We start from the raw sequence: 21,254 nt of genomic DNA on the forward strand, positions 1-21,254 counted from the left end.
AAGACTATTCACGGTAAGGAAAGGCTGCAAGGATCTGACAATATAATGAACTCCAACTTGCCAAAGAAGAGTAGTTAATGTCTCAGGTCAGTGTTCACAGAGCTGAATTTACAATTAAACATTGCCCATTAATATATATGAGTAAACAAATCAATGTTTTCACAAATCTTTTTCTTAAATCACTCTTTTAAAGGTAAAGACAGAAATTAACAAAAATATTTTCAACATACCCTAACTTTACAATGGGATAAGAGCCCCCACATTGGCTGTGCACAGGCCTCAAGTTCAGCAGCAAAGGCAGCATAGTAGGTCTGAGACTCAAATTCCACATGCTCATTTAGTTCTCGCTTGTTTAAGTTCATACCTTGCAAAAATTAAAGCAGATATAAATCTTGCCAAATAGAAGCAAGTATTCATATTAAAAATCAAGTAAAATACTTCCTAGTACCAAACACTCAGTGCACACAAATGGCATAAATGACACAATATGTAGAGAAATAAATAAATAAAGTAAAATAATCTAGTCCTTTTAGAAGTTTTCACAAACTAGGTTTTCTTAGAAACACTTTGTGAACTGTTTCTTATATAACATAATTGAGTATGTTAAATAAGAAAGTCAAAACTATTTTAATTGACACTATTTGAAATTTTATAAAGTTATAAATCTTTCTTGAAGAATAAATTAGAATTTCTAGATTAATGATTTAAAGTATAGGATTTACACTCCTGCTTCCTTTTTAATAATTTGGTATTTTTCATAACTCTGATATATTTTCATGAACAATTGATTAAAGTACTTACAAATATTAATTAAAATGAGATACTTCACATGTAACCTGAATGATGTGCTTTTATCTTTTAATCAGTATATTAGATCGTCTTGCATTAGGCATTTTGTAAACTAAAAAAATTAACAAAAAAGTAAAATTCATACCTTGAAAGAAAGATACAAAGTTCATCCACGTAACTAACAAACCATGGTCCTCCAAAAATCTCTTAGCCACACTTTGATGAGAAAGGATATTAATAAAATCACTGACAAGAGGCCAATAAGTGTTATTCTTCAGTAATGCTTCTCCACAGTTCACTACCACATGTAAACTATTTTCTTCATCTAAAACAGACACACACAGCCCAGTAATAAATAAGTTTTAAAAAAACAAAAACTTTAACAACGATACACATTATATACATTAGAATCGGGGATATCTCAATTCAAACTCCAGCCAGACATATGGTGTGTTACTTAGACACTGAATCAATTTCCCCATCTATAAAATGAGGGAAAGACACATATCTTAAGGAAATTAAATGAAACATTAATATAACACTAAGCACATCATTATAAAAATTATGACCACATGTCTAACATATTACATGATACTGAGCTAGCTATATATTCATAAAACCTTATTATTTTCCTGATTTTAAAAACATAATGCAGTATCTTCAGTTCTAATCAATAAAATATTTTATCCCTAGATTAATCTCATTCCATCTTACCAAACTATCTGTATGTGATGTATAATTGCTTTCTTCTACTCAAAAAATATGTGAATATAACTTTTTAGCAAGTACAGTATCCCAAAAATGAAAGATACACATATAAATAAACTTAAGCCTTTTTAAAAAATCCTCAAAGTTTAATTATATTATTGTGTGTGGGGAAAGATTAGCTATGTACAAATCTTTACTATTAGAAGCTACAGCATATATGCCTTAGCTCTCTTAATCTAGTCCAAATTAACTAATTCACTGGACAAATGAGCCCCCATTCCTAATGTAAAACATACTAATACCCATAACATACAGAACGCACAAAGCTAGTAACCTGCTCCCTAGTACATAAGCCAAGATATATGCTTATCCAGAGTCCATTTTGTTTCTGTTCACGCGAACTGTTCTTTTTGTTATAAATTTTAAATTAAAAGTACATAAACTGATAAAATATAAAGACAGGTATGACAAAAACTGAATCATAAGCTTTTGAAAGACAATAAAAATGTCTTAAGAAAATGCTAAAAATCTTAGAGAAAAATCATAAAAACCTAGAATTTTTGCACTCAGATTGCTTTATACAGATTTTTTGTTTTAACTCCGAAGAAACTGAAACTGGAAATCACAGATGATACCTTACAGAAGTGATGAGGGAGAACTCCAGACATGGAAACCAAAACGTAAAAATGCTTTGCCCAAAATTAACAGATTAGAGAATGAACAAGCATCTCTGTATTTTAAGTTAAAATGCATTGTTTAATACATGTATCATTTTTTAATGATAACTTACTTTAACCAACTTTTTCAACTAACCATCTACTTGTGAAACTCATCAGTGGGGGCGCACTGGGTGGCTCAGTGGGTTAAGCATTGGCCTTCGTCTCAGGCCCTGATCTCAGGGTCTTGCCCTGGGATGGAGCCCACGCTCAGTGGGGAGTCGGCTTTTCCCTCTCCTTTCGCCTCTCCCCCCACTGGTGTGGGCTCTCTCTCTCTGTCTCTCTCTTGACCACAAGAGCTCACTCTCTCACAAACAAACAGTATCTTTTTTAAAAATTTAAAATATTTTTTAAAATAAAAATAAACTCATCAGTGAAGAGGCTTCTATTGTACTTCTAATTTTCCATACATTAAATTTAGGTTTCAGTCCATGAAATTATTTTACCTAACTCTTAAATTTAATAGCATGTAAGAACAGGACCCACAAAGTTAAGTATGAACTCTTTTAGTGCCTCTCAATAGGAGAGAGAGTGTAACTGAATGAAGAAGTGGGGCTTCTACAAACCACATACACCTGAGATTAGAAAGCCATCTCTGACTAACAACTGCTGCCACTATGAGTTGGTGGGCAGTTGATATTAATGGGACAGTGCTCAGTGATGATGGAATTTTAAATTTTTTAAACACTGAAAATCACTGTTCTATTTAATTGAAACCAGAAGATGAATAAGCAGAATAAAATAAATCAAAATGACTACTTTCCTGGCACTGCTGTAAATACTATTGTTCTTATGAAAAACACCTTGGAACTTTTAGTAAAATAAAGTGACTAGGACTTCTATTTTTCCCCAACTGAGATTCACTCATCAACAAATATTTATTCAGCATTTACTGAGGGCCAGGTATTCTTTTAAGTTCTGAGAATAAAATGGTAAATAAGTCAAAACTTATACAGTCTCTCCACTGAGATTAATATAAGACAGTGTGATATGGCTATCATAAACCAAGTACAAGAAGTCATAAGAATAAATACAGCTAGTCTACAATTCAGGAAAAGACTCTAACTTAGGAAGTGATGTCTAAACTAAGATCTAAAGAATGAAGGAGGAATTAGGATCAGCCAAATAAACCAGGGATAGGAGAGGAAATGGTGTTGTAGGTAGAGGAAGCAATATTAAAAAAGGATGCAATCTTTGGGACAAAGAATGCAGAGGATAGATGGCACAAATGAAGCCAGAGGGCCTTAAAAATCAGCTCCAGGAGTTTGGAGTTCATGTGAAGAAGATGGCAAGCCACTGGGGGATAGGGTTGAGAGACAGGGACATGATCAGAAGTGCAGTGTGGAAAGTGACCAAAGGAAGGTGATGATGGCTAGTGGTATGAGGCCTAGAGATGTCAATGGCTTAAACTATGGCGGTGGCATGAAGATGTAAAGATGAAAAGAACAGCTATTTAAAGATGTTTAGAAGGTTCAAATGCAGACTTGATGATGTTTATTAAATCTACAAGGAGCACGAAGCAGTCAAAAAAGACCCACAGGTTTTTAAGTTGGGCAGCTGCATAGGTGGTTGACAGTGGTACCAAAACACACACTTGCGTACTCATATACGCATACATATATACACACTCACACACACACAATAATAGAAAAGAAGCAAGCTTGATGGAGCAATAAGAAGGAATTTTTGGTGTGGACATTGTGTGTTTGAGGTACTTGCAGAGATTCAAAGAATACAGCTCAATAAACAGTTTAATATGCAGGACAGAACAATCTGGGATTAGTACATCTAAAGACATTCCTATGGCTATGCAACATATGGCTTTGGGGGGTTTGGGAGTGGGTTTGGGTTGGTTTTTTTTTTTTTTTTTTTTTTTTTTTAGTTTTTTTTTTGTGTGTGTGTGAGAGAGTGAGTGTGCAAGAGCATGGGGGAGAGGGGCAGAGGGAGAGAGAAAGAATCTTAAGCAGATTCCATACCCAGTGCAGAGCCCACCACGGGGCTCGATCTCATGACCCTGAAATCACAACCTGAGCTGAAATCAAGAGTCAGATGCTTAACCAACTGAGCCACCCAGGCATTCCTGCAACATATGGTTTTAAGTTTCCATTTTATACAGATTGTTTCATAAGACAAATTATAAAATTTCAGGGATATGAATAGCTATATTTAGAATCACAAAGTAATAAGGTACAGAAGAAAATATAACAAAGTAAAAGTGTAAGGTAGTGATCGCTTACTACTAGAGGTTTTTTCCGTTTAATCTTTAGCTATTTCTGAGCCCATGTGAATTCTCATTGTATCAGCTTCTATGTTTACTAATAGTATAGACAAAATTTTCAAATACTGTCTAATGAAAATTTCTGCAAAAGCTAGATAGATTTATTAAAAAAACAAAGTATAGAGATCCTACTGTAGAATCTGTAGCTAGTTGTAGGTAGGTCAAAATATTTAAAGCCTATTCTAATACTCTTGATGTAAAAACAGGAAAGTTTATGGTGCTTTTAGAAAGCCAGTAAAAATGTAACATGAAACATAACGCTACTTTTAAAAGAGGACCAAAACACCATGGGAGCTAAAAACCATTTTAGACTTTGGCTTAGAAATAATGTAATTTACTGCTGGAAGAAATACATTTTATACTTAAAGATCTTAGCAATGATACCACCAGCTACTTAGCTTCCAGAAAATTCAATTTGTGTAAGAATTTTCAGAATAGACTAACTGTATTAGAAGGCAAGTATATACAGAAGGCAAAAATAAGACTTTGCAGTATGATTTTAGAAAATATGGGAAAAGTGAGAAGAGCAAAAATACGCCTGGGTGGCTCAGTTGGTTGAGCAGCTGCCTTCGGCTCAGGTCATGATCCCAGCGTCCTGGGATCGAGTCCCACATCGGGCTACTTGCTCGGCAGGGAGCCTCCTTATCCCTCTGCCTCTGCCTGCCATTCTGTCTGCCTGTGTTCGCTCTCATTCCCTCTCTCTCTCTCTGATAAATAAATAAAAATATTTTTTAAAAAAAGTTTAAAAATACCAGGACAAAGTGCAAAAAACACCAACATCAATAGGAGAAGCAGTAAAGAGCTTTGGGCCACAGAAAGAACAGACAATCAATAGTGTGAAATGCTGCTGAAAATCAGTAAAGATAAGGTCCGAAGAGTGGCCACAGGTTTCCCCATCATGTATGTCATGAAAAGGGTGATCCCATAATTTCCTGTATAAAATGGGACACTTTTGAGAGTAAAGGAGATTGTATGAATAACTATGTCAGAACAATAGCATTACTTGGAGCCATTCTGGGAAAAGTAGAACATGTGACCAGTGGAGTCACAAACAATTTCAGAGAGAGCAACAAAATGGTGGAAGTGGACACTAGACTGAAGTCGGTTACTGAGTGACTAAAAAGGAAGGAAACAAACAAACTCAAGAAATCTGGCTACAGAAAAAATATAAGAATGAAACACATCTTCTCAAACATTCTTCCTTAAAGATCAAGTACAAACAATATGTAACTAATTAGCATAGCTAAACCATTTAGTCAAGAAAAAGGAACTCCAGATGCTTTCCAAAAGAGCAGATACTTCTAACTTTTAAAAGTTTTCTAGTTTAGGGGGGTCTGGGTGGTGCAATCAGTTAAGTATCTGACTCTTGATTTCAGCCTAGGTCATGAGATAGAGCCTGGCGTTGGGCTTTATACTCAGTATGGAGTCTACTAAAGACACTCTCTCACTCTGTCCTGCCTACCTCTCTTTCTCTCTCAAACAAATAATATCTTTAAAAATTCAAAACAATTTTTAAAATTAAAGTTTTCTAGTTTATAAATTAAAAATACTCTTTTAGGGAAAAGTCTTTCTCTAAATATATAATTCGATATATAAGAATATCATTGACACAAATGGATTATGATAGATACCATTTCAAAAAAGGACAAGCAATACATGTAATATATGTAGCTGAATATTCAGAAGAAAGGGTCATCTTGTGAAAACAGAAGAGCTATAATACAAAGCACCTTTTAAATTTTCCTTTAAAAAAGTGAAGAGATATATTGCTTAATGTAAATAATGTATTATGCTTTCATTATACCTACAACAGGAAGACAGACTTACATAGTGGGCAGGAGTACAGGTTTAATTCAGACAACTAGCATTACTATTTACAGCTATAAGACCATAGATCATTGACTTCAACTCCCTAAGCCACAGTTCCCTCACCTATAAAATGGAAAAAAACAGTATCTACTTCACAGTTAAATGACATCATACAGAGTACTGAGGAAAGAGCATAGTACATAGTGAGTGCTCAAAAGCTGACAGCTATCATTTTAGCTAGCTATCATTAGCATATATAAGCACTGCATACCGCACTGACCATACAGATTATGGTGTCAACTGAGAATGGATGACATGAAAACAGAAAATAGTAGCTGATATGCAAAAGGAGGTAACAGTGAAACAAAGCAAGACTCAACTACAAGATCCCTCCTCCAAAGACAATGGAAAGGTCCTAGCTTTAATCTCAGGTATGTTGCTAAAGTTTAGCACCATGTGCCAACTTGTAAGACACAGTACTATCAATGTAGACCTGCTTTGTGTCATGGTTAAGGGTAGACATCAGGAGATAAGAAGACCTTGGCTCTGTCATTTACTAGCTGTCTAAACTATGGTAAATGCGTTAACTTCTCTAAGCCTCAATTTACTCATCTTTAAAGTGGGAATAATACGGATAGTAATAATACCAATCTCAAAGAACTGATCAGAAACTCAACTGAGACAACATATAAATGGTATTAATACAGTGCCCCGTACACAGCAAATACTCAAATAAAACAAATTATTACAGGGAGGTAAAGTTAAGATGAAAGACCACAGTGAAATGAGAATGGGAGGAGATCCTAGAAATATTATAGTAGTTTGAGGAGTATCAATCATCTAGTGGGCACAAAAGAAAAAAACTAAAGACCTCTCTAAGGGAAAAGAAAAAAAAAGGAAAGATTTATTTCAACTTTTAAATTTAAAACTATAGGCATATAAAAATGTCTAAGGCAGATAATACAAATTTATAATTAAAAAATAGGAACATGACTAATAAAGAAATGGTTAAATTATGGTAAAGTCATATGACATTAATACCTGCAACCATTAAAAAACATGTTTTCAACACATACAATAGAGCAGCATATTTTTAAAGTATTATTTGAATCTGTAAATATACTCATATCATACAAAAAGACAGAAAAGAACTATCCAAAACTGTTAACAGTTATTTGTGAATAACAAAGCTAAAGGTAATTTTAAAGTTTGCCTTAAAAATAATAATGTTGGTCTTTAAATTTTGATGAAAATTTTCAAAAAATTCTTTAACAAAGATGTATTACTTCATAATATTTTTAAAGCTATTTTAACCATGTAAGGAGGTTTTTAAGACTAGTTACACAAAGTATACCAATAATAAAACTAGTGAAATAATTCTGAGTTTACCTTGTAGCTCACTTTTAATAAGGCAACTTTCCATCATGTATAATAGCACAGTGACCATAATATCCAGCAGCTGACATTCTTCTGTTACCTGTCTGGCTAACTCTTCATTGCTGAACAACTGAACACTAATATGCACAATTCTGTTAGACATTGTGTCCGACTCGTGACTTTTCTTCAGTGTTTTCATAATGAAAGCATAATGTTGAACAAACGTTTTTGTGAAAGCAACCTGTAAATTTTTAAATAGGAAGAAAAAAACATATTAGTTTAACTTTGAGTTTTATAATACATTTTTCAATATATTATATTAACATTTTAGAGCTATTATTAGCTTATGATGACACCCACAGAAATTTTAAAAGTGATTTCAATGATGATGGCAGTCACATTCTTTTGTCTGAAACATTAGCAAAATACTTGGATGGTTAAAAAAATTTTAATAGACATTTTAAATTATTAAAGTTTTAGAACAATTATAAATATCATGATTTAAAAATACCAATTTTCACTTTGGTTACAAATATATCAATTCACTAATGTCGAAGTAGATACCTTTGTTCTGCGCTATCTACCTTAACAAAATCTAAAGTCTCAGCTTAAAACCATACCAGAGGACTTAATATAATTAAAATCAAGAGAATCAATGTGATAAACTCCAAAAGAAATGTCGTCTCCTATTTGACTGGAAAACTGACCGCTATCTGAGTAAATAAATACTCTATGTATCATACACACCACTTCTTCTTTTCTTAACCAGGTATAAAGACATAAAACAATACCATTATTCATTAAAGTGTAACTCCTAAAGAGGCTTTACTATATAAACCATAAGGAGAACTACAGCCAAAAACAAAAGGAAGAAGAAGGATAGCATAATTTATTTTCTTTTCATACACTAGGCTGTGTCACTTTGCCATAACCACATGATGATCATAAGTGAGAGTCTAGACCCTCTGGAACTACAGTCTTCACCTATCTACATGTGTATACAGGTCAGTTACTGTTCTGTCTTTAATGGTTATGGCCAGCAGCAACTAACCCTGTGATTTTCTCAAACCTAACCTCACAATCCACTTTTTTTTTTTTTTAAGTAATCTCTACACCTAACATGGGTCTTGAACTCATCACCCCAAGATCAAGAATAGCAAGCTCTACCAACTGAACAAGCCAGATGCCCCTATAATCCCACAATCTAAATTCAGCTGACCCCTTAAACATTCTCATAGCACTTTGTAACTCTCCTTTGGAGAACCTATCACAATTTAATTGACTACATATTTACTTGTGCAATTATGTTTTTGTGTGTCCCCTAGCATTCTCTTTGGACCAAGTTCCATGCAGACAGACTACTCTTAGGAATACTGCTTTGTAAAGCTGCTTTGCCTCAGATCTATGATCCTGTGCTTTTTGTGCAAAACCTACTTTAACAACAAAAGAAACTAATGCTTTTTATTAGTGTTATCTCAGTCCTTGAAGCTACAATAAAATAAGGCACAGCTTAAAAACAATTTCAAAATTTCATGATGAAAACGCAAAGAAAGAGGAGCAAAGTTCAGAAAGGAAGGGAAAAAACATAGATACCTTATACTCTTGATCTGGAAGCATGTTGAGTAAGAAAGTTACCATCTTCTGAGGGAATTCATACTTTATAGTCCAAAACAATAGTTCTTCTAGAAAACTTTTATGTTTCAAAACATCCATTATAGATTGATCTACATTAAAAAAAGAAAACTTAGAACCTAATGACTTAAGCTGCTCATCTCATTTAAACCTTACTATAATTAATAACCATTAACTTCAAACACTTGAGTGTATCAACAAATTAAGGACACCCTTTCAATAATTCAATAATACTGACATCATCAATCCAGGTTTCTACAATTTCCATGGTAAACAATAAAATACTTAATCCTTATATTTAAATAGGAAGCAGTTACTTAAAAAATAAGTAATTACTTGCCCTTAACATAAGTAATTTATCTAAAATTTCTAAGATTCAAAATAATTATCCTACAAGAACAATATTTATGGTATTTTACTAATATTAATAGTAATAATAATTTTAAACTAAAAACAAAATATTAAAGACATAAAGCCCAAAGTTATTGAATCTTTTCATTTTTAGTTTTTAAAGAAAAGGGGGGAAATTGTTATAGGATTTAATAATTTATTTCTTTAAAATTGTTCTTCAGAAATGAAATACTAATGGGACGCCTGGGTAGCTCAGTTGGTTAAGCAGCTGCCTTCGGCTCAGGTCATGATCCCAGCGTCCTGGGATCGAGTCCCACATCGGGCTCCTTGCCCCGCGGGGAGCCTGCCTCTCCCTCTGACTCTGCCTGCCACTCTGCCTGTGTGCTCGCTCTCTCTCTCTCTCTCTCTGTGACAAAAAAAAAAAAAATCTAGAAATGAAATACTAATTTTGCTACAGGAAGTAATTACTAATGTATTGCTTACTCTAGTATATACAGAAGCATTTACTTCTTACCTAGTAAGAATATACCAGGAAAATAATAAAGAATGCTATACATTCTTACTTTCTCTGGACTCAAGATGCCCTTCTTTATGCACAGGGAAACAGAAAATGGATGCCCCTTTTAAATATAAGGATTCAAAAAGGGATAAAATTACGACACAGCCAATTTCTAAGCTACTCCTTGAGGACTACTCTGTCTCCTACTAATCTCTGCAACCTTGTCACACTGAATCAACAGAAAGGTCTCAACAAGTACATAATGAACTGAATATTTTTAATACTTTGGCTATTTCCTTCTCTCACCTTAGTGTCTATCTCTAAAAAAGAACTACAAAATTCTGACTTCATCTTTGTTGGAGGAAATGATCTTGAGCTTGGGCTACTGCTCTGGATTATCAGGTCCATTATAAGAACACTTTAGAGGATACAACAAGTGTCAACTGTGAATGGATTGGTTCAGTGATAATGCTTACACAAGGACTAGAGTTAAACAAAGGATTCTAAAAAGTAGTATTACATACGACAAAATACCCATGTATAGCCCTAAATTGAATTATAGTTCAAGTTGTCTTGTAGAGTAACCCTGAAGCATTTTTTCAATTAACCCTACCCTACCTCAGTCTCACAGTTCTCCTATTACTGAGTAATGTGGTCACACCACATCTCCTCAGGTCATGGGTCTAAAAATGTCACAATAAGGGCACCTGAGGGGCTCAGCCAGTTAAGCACCCAACTCTTGATTTCGACTCAGGTTATCATGTCAGGGTCCTGAGATTTAGCCCTACATTTGGCTCTACGCTCAGCACAGGGTGTGCTTGTCCCTTTCCCTCTGCTCCTTCCCCTTCTTGCACTCACACACTCTCTCTCCAAAATAAATAAAATCTTTTTTAAAAAATGTAACAATAAGCAGGCCATCAATAAGCATGCCATATCTCTCTTGATTCTTCTTTAAAACATTCTGATTTTTTTTAAAAGATTTTATTTGACAGACAGAGATCACAAATAGGCAGAGAGGCAGGCAGGGCGGGGGCGGGGGGGGAGCAGGCTCCCTGCTGAGCAGAGAGCCTGATGCGGGGATCAATCCCAGGACCCTGGGATCATGACCTGAGCCGAAGGCAGAGGCTTTAACCCACTGAGCCACCCAGGTGTCCCTAAAACATTCTGATTTTAACAGGCTTGAATCAATACTTATTAGACACAACTTTAACCCAATTTTTCTGTTAATAATTAATAACCCATTATCTTTAGAATAACTTTTAGAATCTCCATTATTCTGAAGATACTACAAATTTAACTACAGAGAGCCAAAAGTTATATCCCAATTTCCTAACTCCCTTTCAGTTTGCCTTTGGTATAAATATAAGGATTTATATTTAAGGATTTAACATTTAATAGCAATAAAAATATAAATACAGGATATATATAATATAATATATATAAATATAATATAAATATAAGGATTTATATTTAAGGATATAATATTTAATAGCGATAAAAATATAAATACAGGGGCGCCTGGGTGGCTCAGTGGGTTAAAGCCTCGGCTCAGGTCATGATCCCAGGATCCTGGGATCAAGCCCCACATCAGGCTCTCTGCTCAGCAGGTAGGCTGCTTCTCTCTCTCTCTCTCTGCCTGCTGCTCTGCCTACTTGTGATCCCTGTCTGTCAAATAAACAAATAAAAATCTTCAAAAATTAAAAAAAATTTTATATATAATTATACTATACATCTCAGTGGAAACTATTTATTCTTTATTTTCTAAATGTCAGAATTTTCTACTTATAAAACAGAAATATCTTCCTCCTGAATTAGATCATTCCCAGGATACAACAATGATTTTAAAAATAGAAATAAATAAATCTTGCAAAAACTGAGGTAAAATATATTCAAAAACACACTGACAGATTCAAAGCCAAAAAAATAAAATTAGGGCCCAAGTCAATCAGATGGACAAAATTATATTCTAATTTTGAATATAACCCAGAGCATATTACTGATGTCAGTTTAAGTCTTACAATTCATTTAGCACTAATATGATTGAAAATTTTAGACTACCAAAAAAATAAATTAATTAAATCCTCAAAGATAAGTGTTTCTAAAAATATTTACAAAGTTAAAAAAACTTGTAGTATTAACCTTAGAACTCAGTTATGACTCTGCAAGTCTGCACTTGCCAAATGAAAGCCTGGAGCTACCATAATTATTATATATATATTATATATATTTGTGTGTGTGTATATATATGTTATATATATGTGTGTGTATATATACATATAGAAAAAGGTATTCATTTTTTAAAATAAATAATCCAAATGAACCAGAGAAGCTACAGCTCCTACTAAAATCAAAATAACTGCAATTATGTATGATTCCATTTTTTCATTGCCAAAGAAAAAAAAACACAATATCTTCACTGTTATTGTTCTTAAAATAAGTGATGTCATTTTCCCCAAGATATTTAAAACATGAGTGATGTGCTTTGTGTTATGCTATGGAGATGTGGTTAGAATGCTTCCATTAGTTATGTATAACAACATATTTGCCTTTAAAATCTGGATTTAAATTGTCATGATTTTTAGAATGCCTAAACTACCTTAAGCCAAACTGTAAAAAGAGATTTTTGAGCAATCAGTATGTGGTACAAATGCATGAGTAACATAAAGATTTTCATTAGACAGCTGAGTCCAGAATCCATAACTCAGGAGCTCAATAATCTCAGCCATGTTAGCTGAAGCCCTATAGGCCTCCGTTTCTTCATCCTTAACATTTAGGTTTAGAGACGAGACAGTGAATGTGGCACAGTGCCTCAACCTCTTGCCTATTATTATCTTTTATTTTCAGCTCACTTTCAAACCACTGAACCAAATTCTTACAAAAACTAAACCAATTCTTGGACTTCTGTTATCTTCAAAAACAACTACCACTTTTTGAAAACAGAGGTTCTACTAATTCAAAAAGCCATTTCTTCCATGCACATACTTAAAGAAAAATTGGTAACTGATCAAGTCTTAAATCTCTGTAGCACTTCTCACCAGTGGAGGAAAGAAGAGAATCTAATCTCAAATATGAAAAAAAATCAGGAATAAAATAAGCTTCAATTTTAAGTCTCCATAGAAAGTATCTTCACCCAACATTTGACCAGACTGTAGGAAAACAATGACCTCTCACACCATATCAAGTATTTTTTTAAGACATCTCTAAAACTGAAACTCAAGTATGTATCTAAGAGTCCACTTCAACTCAGATGTATGTCAAGGACTCAGGTAAACACACAGACAACTCTGGTAAGTCAAAGGCCAGGTCACCATATGAGTTCTCATTTCCTTCAGGCATCAAAATTTCCCTGCTAGGAAAGGAAGAAGGGGAACATGTGTACACATGTGCATCCTGGACCACAGATCAAATTTCATGCCCTTTGCTAGGGTGGAGCCAAGGGCAGGCCACCCCAAGATGGACTCCTTTGGTATGAAGATGAGGAGGTTTCTCAAAAAAATAAACACAGAAATACCATGTAATCCAGTAATTCCACTACTGGGTATTTAACCAAAGAAAACCAAAACACTAATTTGAAAAGATATAGGCACCCCTATGTTTACTGCAGCATTGTTTACAATGGCCAAGATATGGAAGTTTCCATCAACAGACAAATGGATAAGGAAAATGTGGTATATATACACAATGGAACATTAGGCACCCATAATGAAGGATGGGATTGTCATGAGACAACATGATGGACCTAGAGGATATGATGCTAAGTGAAATAAGTCAAACTAAGAAAGACAAATACCATATGATTCCACTCATAGGCGAAATCTAAAATAAATAAATAAATATATATATATATATATATATATATATATATATGTAAATACATGTGTGTATACACACATACACACACACATGCAGAGCAGAATCAGAAGACCTATCAATACACAGAACAAACTGATGGTTGCCAGAACAGAACAGGTGGAGAGATAACCAAAAAAGGGTGAAGGAGAGAGGGATACCAGCCTGCAATTATGGAATCAGTAAGTCACAGGAATAAAAAGCAGACCATAAGGAATACAGTTAGTGATCCTGCCATAGTGATGTTACAGGACAGATGGTAGCTACCTACACTTGTGAACATACCATAACGTAGAAACTTGTCAAATCACTAAGTTGTATACTTGAAACTAATGTAACTTTGTGTGTCAACTATATCAAACAAAAGCAATCAAAATCCAGCAAATTCAGGAAAACCTCTTTGCCTTCCCCATCAACAACCTAAAAAGAATTTGGATAGAGGACCTGCTCCAGAAAGAGAGCTATCACCATAGATAACTACATTATGATATAAACTAAGTAAGGTAGACAGGGAGGAACCTAGCAAGACCTGTGTCCCATTGTTTCTAAGAGGCCCAGCAAATATTTATTTATCAAATATTTACTCTTTCCCATCTTCCTGTGATTTGCATGTCTTCCCTTTGCAGTTCCAGACCCTTACCCATTTCTCCCTAGTTCAGAATCACCTATATACTTTATTTTGCCTGTTTTGGGAATTTCCACATCTGTGTGGAACATACATACACCATTAAATTTTATTTTCTCCTGTTAATCTGTTTACTGTCTTCTTAGTCTGGCTAGAAGGATCTTGAGCTGTCCCCAACACTAGGAGCCCCAAATTAAATGCAGCAGCATAACTAACTCTGAACAGACTTGCAAAATGAGCCTCAACTAAAACTGCCTGCTTGCTCCACCTTTCTAAGCAGTTGTAAATATTCCACGAGATACACTCAGCACCAGAATTAATAATTATCTTCTTTTCATCAAAATAATAATTCAACCTCTGGAGACTCTCTAACAGACAGACCATACTATCCCAGGATATAGACCATGTTAAGATTTGGAAATCCATGGCAAAAATCCAGAGCACAGGCTGTCAACGAGTAACAAGTACTCTAGAAAATTTTTTAGTAAGGGTCAAGAAAACAGTGATTAACAGCTTAGGTTCTGGTATTTGAATTAAGGATCTATTTCTCATTAGTTGTGATCTCTAATATGCCTCCATTTCCTCATTCATAAAATAGTAATAACAGCAATAACAATAATAACAATAATAATTACTGTTTTGTATGGTGACTTTAAGAATCAAATGAACCAACTTATGTGAAATACCTGGCACTATGTCTAGCATGTACAAAAAAGATCAATAAATATTACTCATTATTATCACTAATCTAGTCCCTTACTACAGACATACCTACTTCCTCCTTTGAGCAAACATATTGAGCCCTACCTGAACCGTTAAAAAAGTGCCACTCATTTTTATTCTCTCCCGCCTCCCACCTCCCTCTCTCACCATCTCTCCCATACTTATGTTTTTTCACTGTAGAAAATACATACCCCAGATTATAAAAAGATGTAACTCAATCTAAACTTTATACCAAAAACACTGGATCCAAATCAAGGAATCAGGGAAAAGATTCACTTTTTTAATGGCTCAAATATTATAATGCACATCTTATGAAACAAATAAATAAACAAAATTCAAATAGTAAGCGTTTCATTTGCTTTTGAGGTCCCCCACAATCACCCCCCTAACAATACTTTCTCCATCATTAGACAAATGTAAGAACATAACTCTCCCTTCAAAATGGCTAGCCCACTAAGTGTTCTTAATGATTAAACATTTTTAGCTTTTTTTTTAAGTTTTCATTTAAATTCGTTAATTAACATACAGTGTCACATTAGTTTCAGGTATACAACACAGTGATTTAACACTCCATAAACCACCTGGGACTCATCACAACAAGTGCACTCCTTACTCCCCCATCACCTGTTTAACCCATCCTCCCACCTACCTCCCCTCTGTTAACTATCAGTTTGTGTCTATAGTAAAAAATCTGTTTCTTGTTTTTCATTTTTAGCTTTTTACACAAGGAAAAAATTAAATATAAATACCTTTGGTGCTACTGCTTAGTTTGACCCTCTTTCTCTTGCCCAGACCTTGACTCCCATCCTGATCCTCCTGGAGGAAAACAAAATTAGTATCATACACAGTCCTATTCATGAAGTATACATTTCACATAAAGTAGAAATATGCTTACAAATTATGTTAAATATGTAACACAGGCATGCTTACATAGTATTAATCAACACATTTCACTTTTATGTATATACCATAATAAATTTATTTTAATATTAGAATATATAATGAAAATCCTTAGTATTAAAATACAAGAACTCTTAAATTTAATCTGCGCTTTTAATGAAAGACTTGTAAGACCCGAAAATGTCAAAATAAAAAATTTCCTATTAAAAAAACTTTCCTAACCTTATAAATGTAACATCAAATGCACAAAGAATATAAAGAGGAGGAGGAAAGCAGATTAGCACAGGAAGAAAGGAGAGCAAGGGAAGAGGGCTAAAACAATGAATAGAGAAAAGGTTTTGGAGGATCTGAGAGAAAAAATGAGTTCAAAAAATCAAATTCTGAAAAATAAATATAGGACATTAAAAGCTAAATTGACAGTTTAAAAAAAACTTTTTTTAAGTTACTTAGGAAAAAAAATCCAAGAAGGAAATACAGGCATTTCTGCTTATATGTAATATATTCATTCCTAAAAAAAACTCAAATGAAAAATAAGAAAGCCTATGGAGAAAAAAAGATGAGGAGCAGACCACTCACAATCTATTCAAGTTTGTAACCAGAGAAGTAACAAAAGCAATAATCAGTCTCTGGGGATATCATTTGGATTCCCACACCAACATCTTACCGTGGTTTGAGGCTGTCTCAGGGGATGTTAGCACAGCATCACAACAACAGAATGGGAACCTAGCCAGCTAAGAGAGCACAGAGGGAAAAGGAGCAGAGGAAGCAACAGCCTACTCCTCCTGCAACCAATGTGAAGCTAGAAGTGTGCCTCCTGGGGAGAGAGCCCTGGATGCAAGTGCTCATTTCTAAATTTCTTTAAATGTTGCTGAAAAGGTTCCTGCTGCCCTTGCAGCAGAATTCACGTTTTTTCCCCTCCAGCTGAAGGATAGGATTCTACAATGCATTATCCTAGTTTTCCTGAACTAGGAAAGACTGCATAGGAATCCCAAACCTCCATGTAATACTGACATCTTTTTCCTATTTTCCAACATATATGAGCCAAATGATCTTATAAAGACATGTGGTAGTCTGCTGTACTAACAATGGTGTGCTGGTGGTGGCAGTTCGAACTGTGGTACAAATTCCCAGGTACTTTCTCAATTACAGCCCACCAAATCTCCAAAGCAGAAAAGTAGTCAGTCTTGGCTTCATGCTACTGTTTTATCAACTAGTATGGCTTTCTTGGCCTACACACCACAGCCTTAACTTCAGGTTTCTGGCAAACCTAGCATCCATCCTCAGGGCTTCGATTTTCCAAAGACACCATTTAGCTCTGTCAATTAGCATTTACCCAGCACTTCCGTATGCCCTCCCTGTGAATCCCGACCTCTGCCAGTCCTCTCTGACCACCTACCACCTGGCAGCAGTACTGACAGTCAAACTACACTCTCCTCCTCTTCTACCACCTTCACTTTCTCTTGAAGTAACTTGCCAAAATGAAATTTGGAGGCTTAAGAGACAAAAAGCAGACACAAGAATATAAAATCATGACACAGGGTCCAGAGGGCTCTAAAGTGTGAGATCTAGCTATCAGCCATTTGTAAAACTGTTCTCCCAATCCTCAGAGAAAAGACAAATTTGAGGGGGGAAAAAATCTATAACCCAGGCTAGGATTACTTCATAATTTCAAATACAAACTCCCTATAAAAAGAGCATCCTTGATCAAGCAATGGTCATGGCATAACAAAGTTCTATAAATTTCCCAACCTTACAGTCTAAAAAACAAGTAAAATTAACCAAGCAAAGGAGAGGAAAGCCATTCCAAGAAAAGATAGCATGAACAAAACCACAACGATGAGATCTGGAAACAGACCAGTAAGTTTGGTTTCACATCATGGTACATTATCAAATACAGCTAGGAAGGGAGATACAAGGAAGGGAGGGAAAAATGCACACTCTTGCAATTTTTCTGAATGGCCATTTGTCAATACACATGTCAAAAGCCGCTAGATATATTTATCATTGCAACGGAAGTTTTAGTTATAGGAATTTATCCTAAAGAAACAGATAAGTGAATAAGGACTAGATGAATAACTATTTATCATAATGTTACCTGTAACGCAAAATAAAAGAAACTTTGGCTTCCAACAGCAGGTGATTAGGTAAATAAATCAGAGCATACCTGTACTCTAAGGAAAACAATGCTAGAGATCTATTTTCATTGTGACCAGATATTTCTTCAAAAACCATTATTAAAAATTAAAAAGGCATGCTATATAGAATAGCATAAAGAGTATAAAACATTTAAGTACTGATAACATACACATATAAAACCTGTTAAAATAAATTCCTTATGAAGTTCAAAACTGTCATTAGTGAGAAAAGCAGGCTATAGAGTAGTATGTATAGGATGAAACCATTAAACTATTAAAATATACTATATATAAAATCTGTTAGATTACAGATGTCTACAATTAGCCACCTCTAAATAATAGAGTAATATATAACTTTATATTTTTGTTAACATTTATTTTCTATTTATTCAACAATGAATATGGATTATAGTTTTAAGTTAATAAATAAATTTTAAATATGGTTCTAATTTCCAATCCTGTGACGATCTGCTCAAGATAACTGATTACTATGCTATCTATTACAAGTCCCACATTTTGTCTTGAGAAAAACAATACTTCTAACAACTGGAAGAATTCCCAGAGGTGGGAATTTCAGGATTAAGGAAGATGAAAATACAGTTATCATAACCACAGTGCCACACCCAACCCCAAATCCATGATAGTACGTTTTAGTTCTTCCCTATTTATCCATGAAGAAGCAGCAGAGAAAGAACCCTGGGGGAAAATCAGTTCAATGGACAAGGAAGGAAATAAATCAAGTACAACCTCTATCCAGAGAGCATTTGTGCAGCCCAGAAAAACACTTTGAACTCTTAAATAATACCTGGGCAGGGAAATGACACCTTACCACATGTGTTTCAGGCACAAAAATATGTATAACGTCCAAAATGAGATAAGATCCCCAAAACCCATTCAAATTCCTAGCCTGTAAAATTTACAACCAAATTAACCTTTCTTATTTTATGAATTTACTGAGCAGATGAAAAATATATGACCTCCATAAAAAGAAGTTGGTAAATTCACAGATGGTTAAAATAATACTCAAAGGCTGTTAATACAGAATATACAAGGCTAAAAGGAATATATAACATATCAGGTTATAAAAATAAAATCCAAAGATCTTGAAGATTAGAACAATAAAATGAAACATAGACTTAAGTAAGCCACTATAATCTGAGACTGTTTACTTTAAATCAACTTTACAAGTATAAAGCAGAGAGGGACCTCTAGCTTGTCAACTGTTCAGTGTTGGAGGGATAGGAGGGTCAAAACCTAGGCATTTCATTTTTGACCACTGGGTTCCTGCCAACATCTAGCATAAATGCTAAAAGGCCTAAAAAAAAAGAAAAAAAAATGGACCTTAACCAACAGTATGCTTATCGAAAGAGAGCCCATGCCTGTGTATGGAATCAAATCATACACTGAAAGGGGAATGAATAGATGAAAAAGGCATGTACAGCAGAAAATATTAAATCACTAAAGCTAAATATTTAAGGAGGTGTCTTATAGAAGTAAAAACAAAAACTTTTCAGGGACAACTGGGTGGCTCAGTCAGTTAAGCATCTGCCTTTGGCGTAGGTCACAATCTCAGGGTCCTGAGATCAGCCCTGCATAGGGCTCCCTGCCCAGCAGGGAGTCTGCTTTTCCCTCTCCTCTGCCCTTTCCTGCTGTGCTCCCAATGGCACACCTGTGCACTCCAGCTCGCCTGCTCTCTCAAGTGAGTAAATAAATCTTTAAAAAAATAAAAATACTTCTAAAGGAAAAAAATAAGAAATGTGTGAAAATTACAATATTTAGCAAGTATTGAGAACATCCTTATATATAATAATTAGAGCTATCAAACAAAAGAACAAGTTGCCTCAGAAACTAAGTAAACTCCCTATCATTCCAAGTGTTTATGAAAAGGCTTACCAACTGTCAGGAATGTTGTAAAATCAATTCCTGCACTGGAAAAGCAATTCACTAGACATTTCAAAGCTCCTGCCTAAAGTTTCTATGATTCTCTACCTCATAACCATTAATGTAATTTTTTATGATTAGAATTAAACCTTCTACCCCAAAATAAAACTAAATAATACTAATTTTTTTCTTTTACCTATTAATTTATGAAAAGCAACTCTGTCTTTCAATTTCAATAATCTGCTTTTGCCACACTTTGACAAATTAGTTTTAACTGCTCATATGGATTCTGTCTTGAATAAAGGCAAGAGTATTGAAAGCATATTTACATAGTAACTTAAAGTATTTCTCAATTACCTAAAAGTATGCAAGAAAAAAAAAAGACTAGAAGTAAACACACAAAATTAATAAATCATGGTTATCTCTGGATGGTACAGCTGAAAATATTTACCATGTTTTCTTTTTATGCTTTTTACTACTTTTTAATTTTTGCACAATGGACATTCATAATTTTACAGTTTCACAGAGGGAAAAGTGTCTTAAATGCCTTCATCTGTATTAATAGCTAAGTACATCAATGTCACAGAAATTAATGATCTGGTCATTGCACACATACAGACATTGCTATGGTAATGGCGACAGTGAATATAATCTTAAAAAATTATCTTGATTTAAAAGATCCTATTTTCTCTGACAAACTCTAATTAGACCTATGTACATATAATACTACAGATAATCTTCTTTTGAACTGAATTATCTGATGGTTAAAATAAATCTAAACAAAAAATTAATATAAATGTAAATTTAAAAATACTTTATAAAGTCAAATGTGCTTGTTTTCTCTTCAGTTCCATATAACACAAACAACATTTTCTACTCCTATTTCATATGAGCTATACAAAAAAAGAATAAGAAGTAGTAGTATGAAGAATGTCATGTGTATAAATAGCCCTGCTGAGTACATAATGTTCTAGGGAGAGCA

General features: G+C 34.3%; 1 protein-coding gene across 1 annotated transcript in view; it reads right to left on the reverse strand.

Moving 5' to 3' along the window:
• Positions 1–21,254, reverse strand: part of UBR3 (ubiquitin protein ligase E3 component n-recognin 3) — a 241,053-nt gene that overhangs the window by 173,235 nt on the left and 46,564 nt on the right. The window contains 5 exon segments of the mRNA XM_082689242.1: positions 231–364; positions 935–1,114; positions 7,690–7,918; positions 9,271–9,401; positions 16,106–16,172. Of these exon segments, the coding sequence (XP_082545368.1) occupies positions 231–364; positions 935–1,114; positions 7,690–7,918; positions 9,271–9,401; positions 16,106–16,172 (741 nt within the window).

This window comes from Mustela nivalis (assembly GCF_964662115.1).
Source record: "Mustela nivalis genome assembly, chromosome: 11".
Taxonomy (NCBI): Eukaryota; Metazoa; Chordata; class Mammalia; order Carnivora; family Mustelidae; genus Mustela; species Mustela nivalis.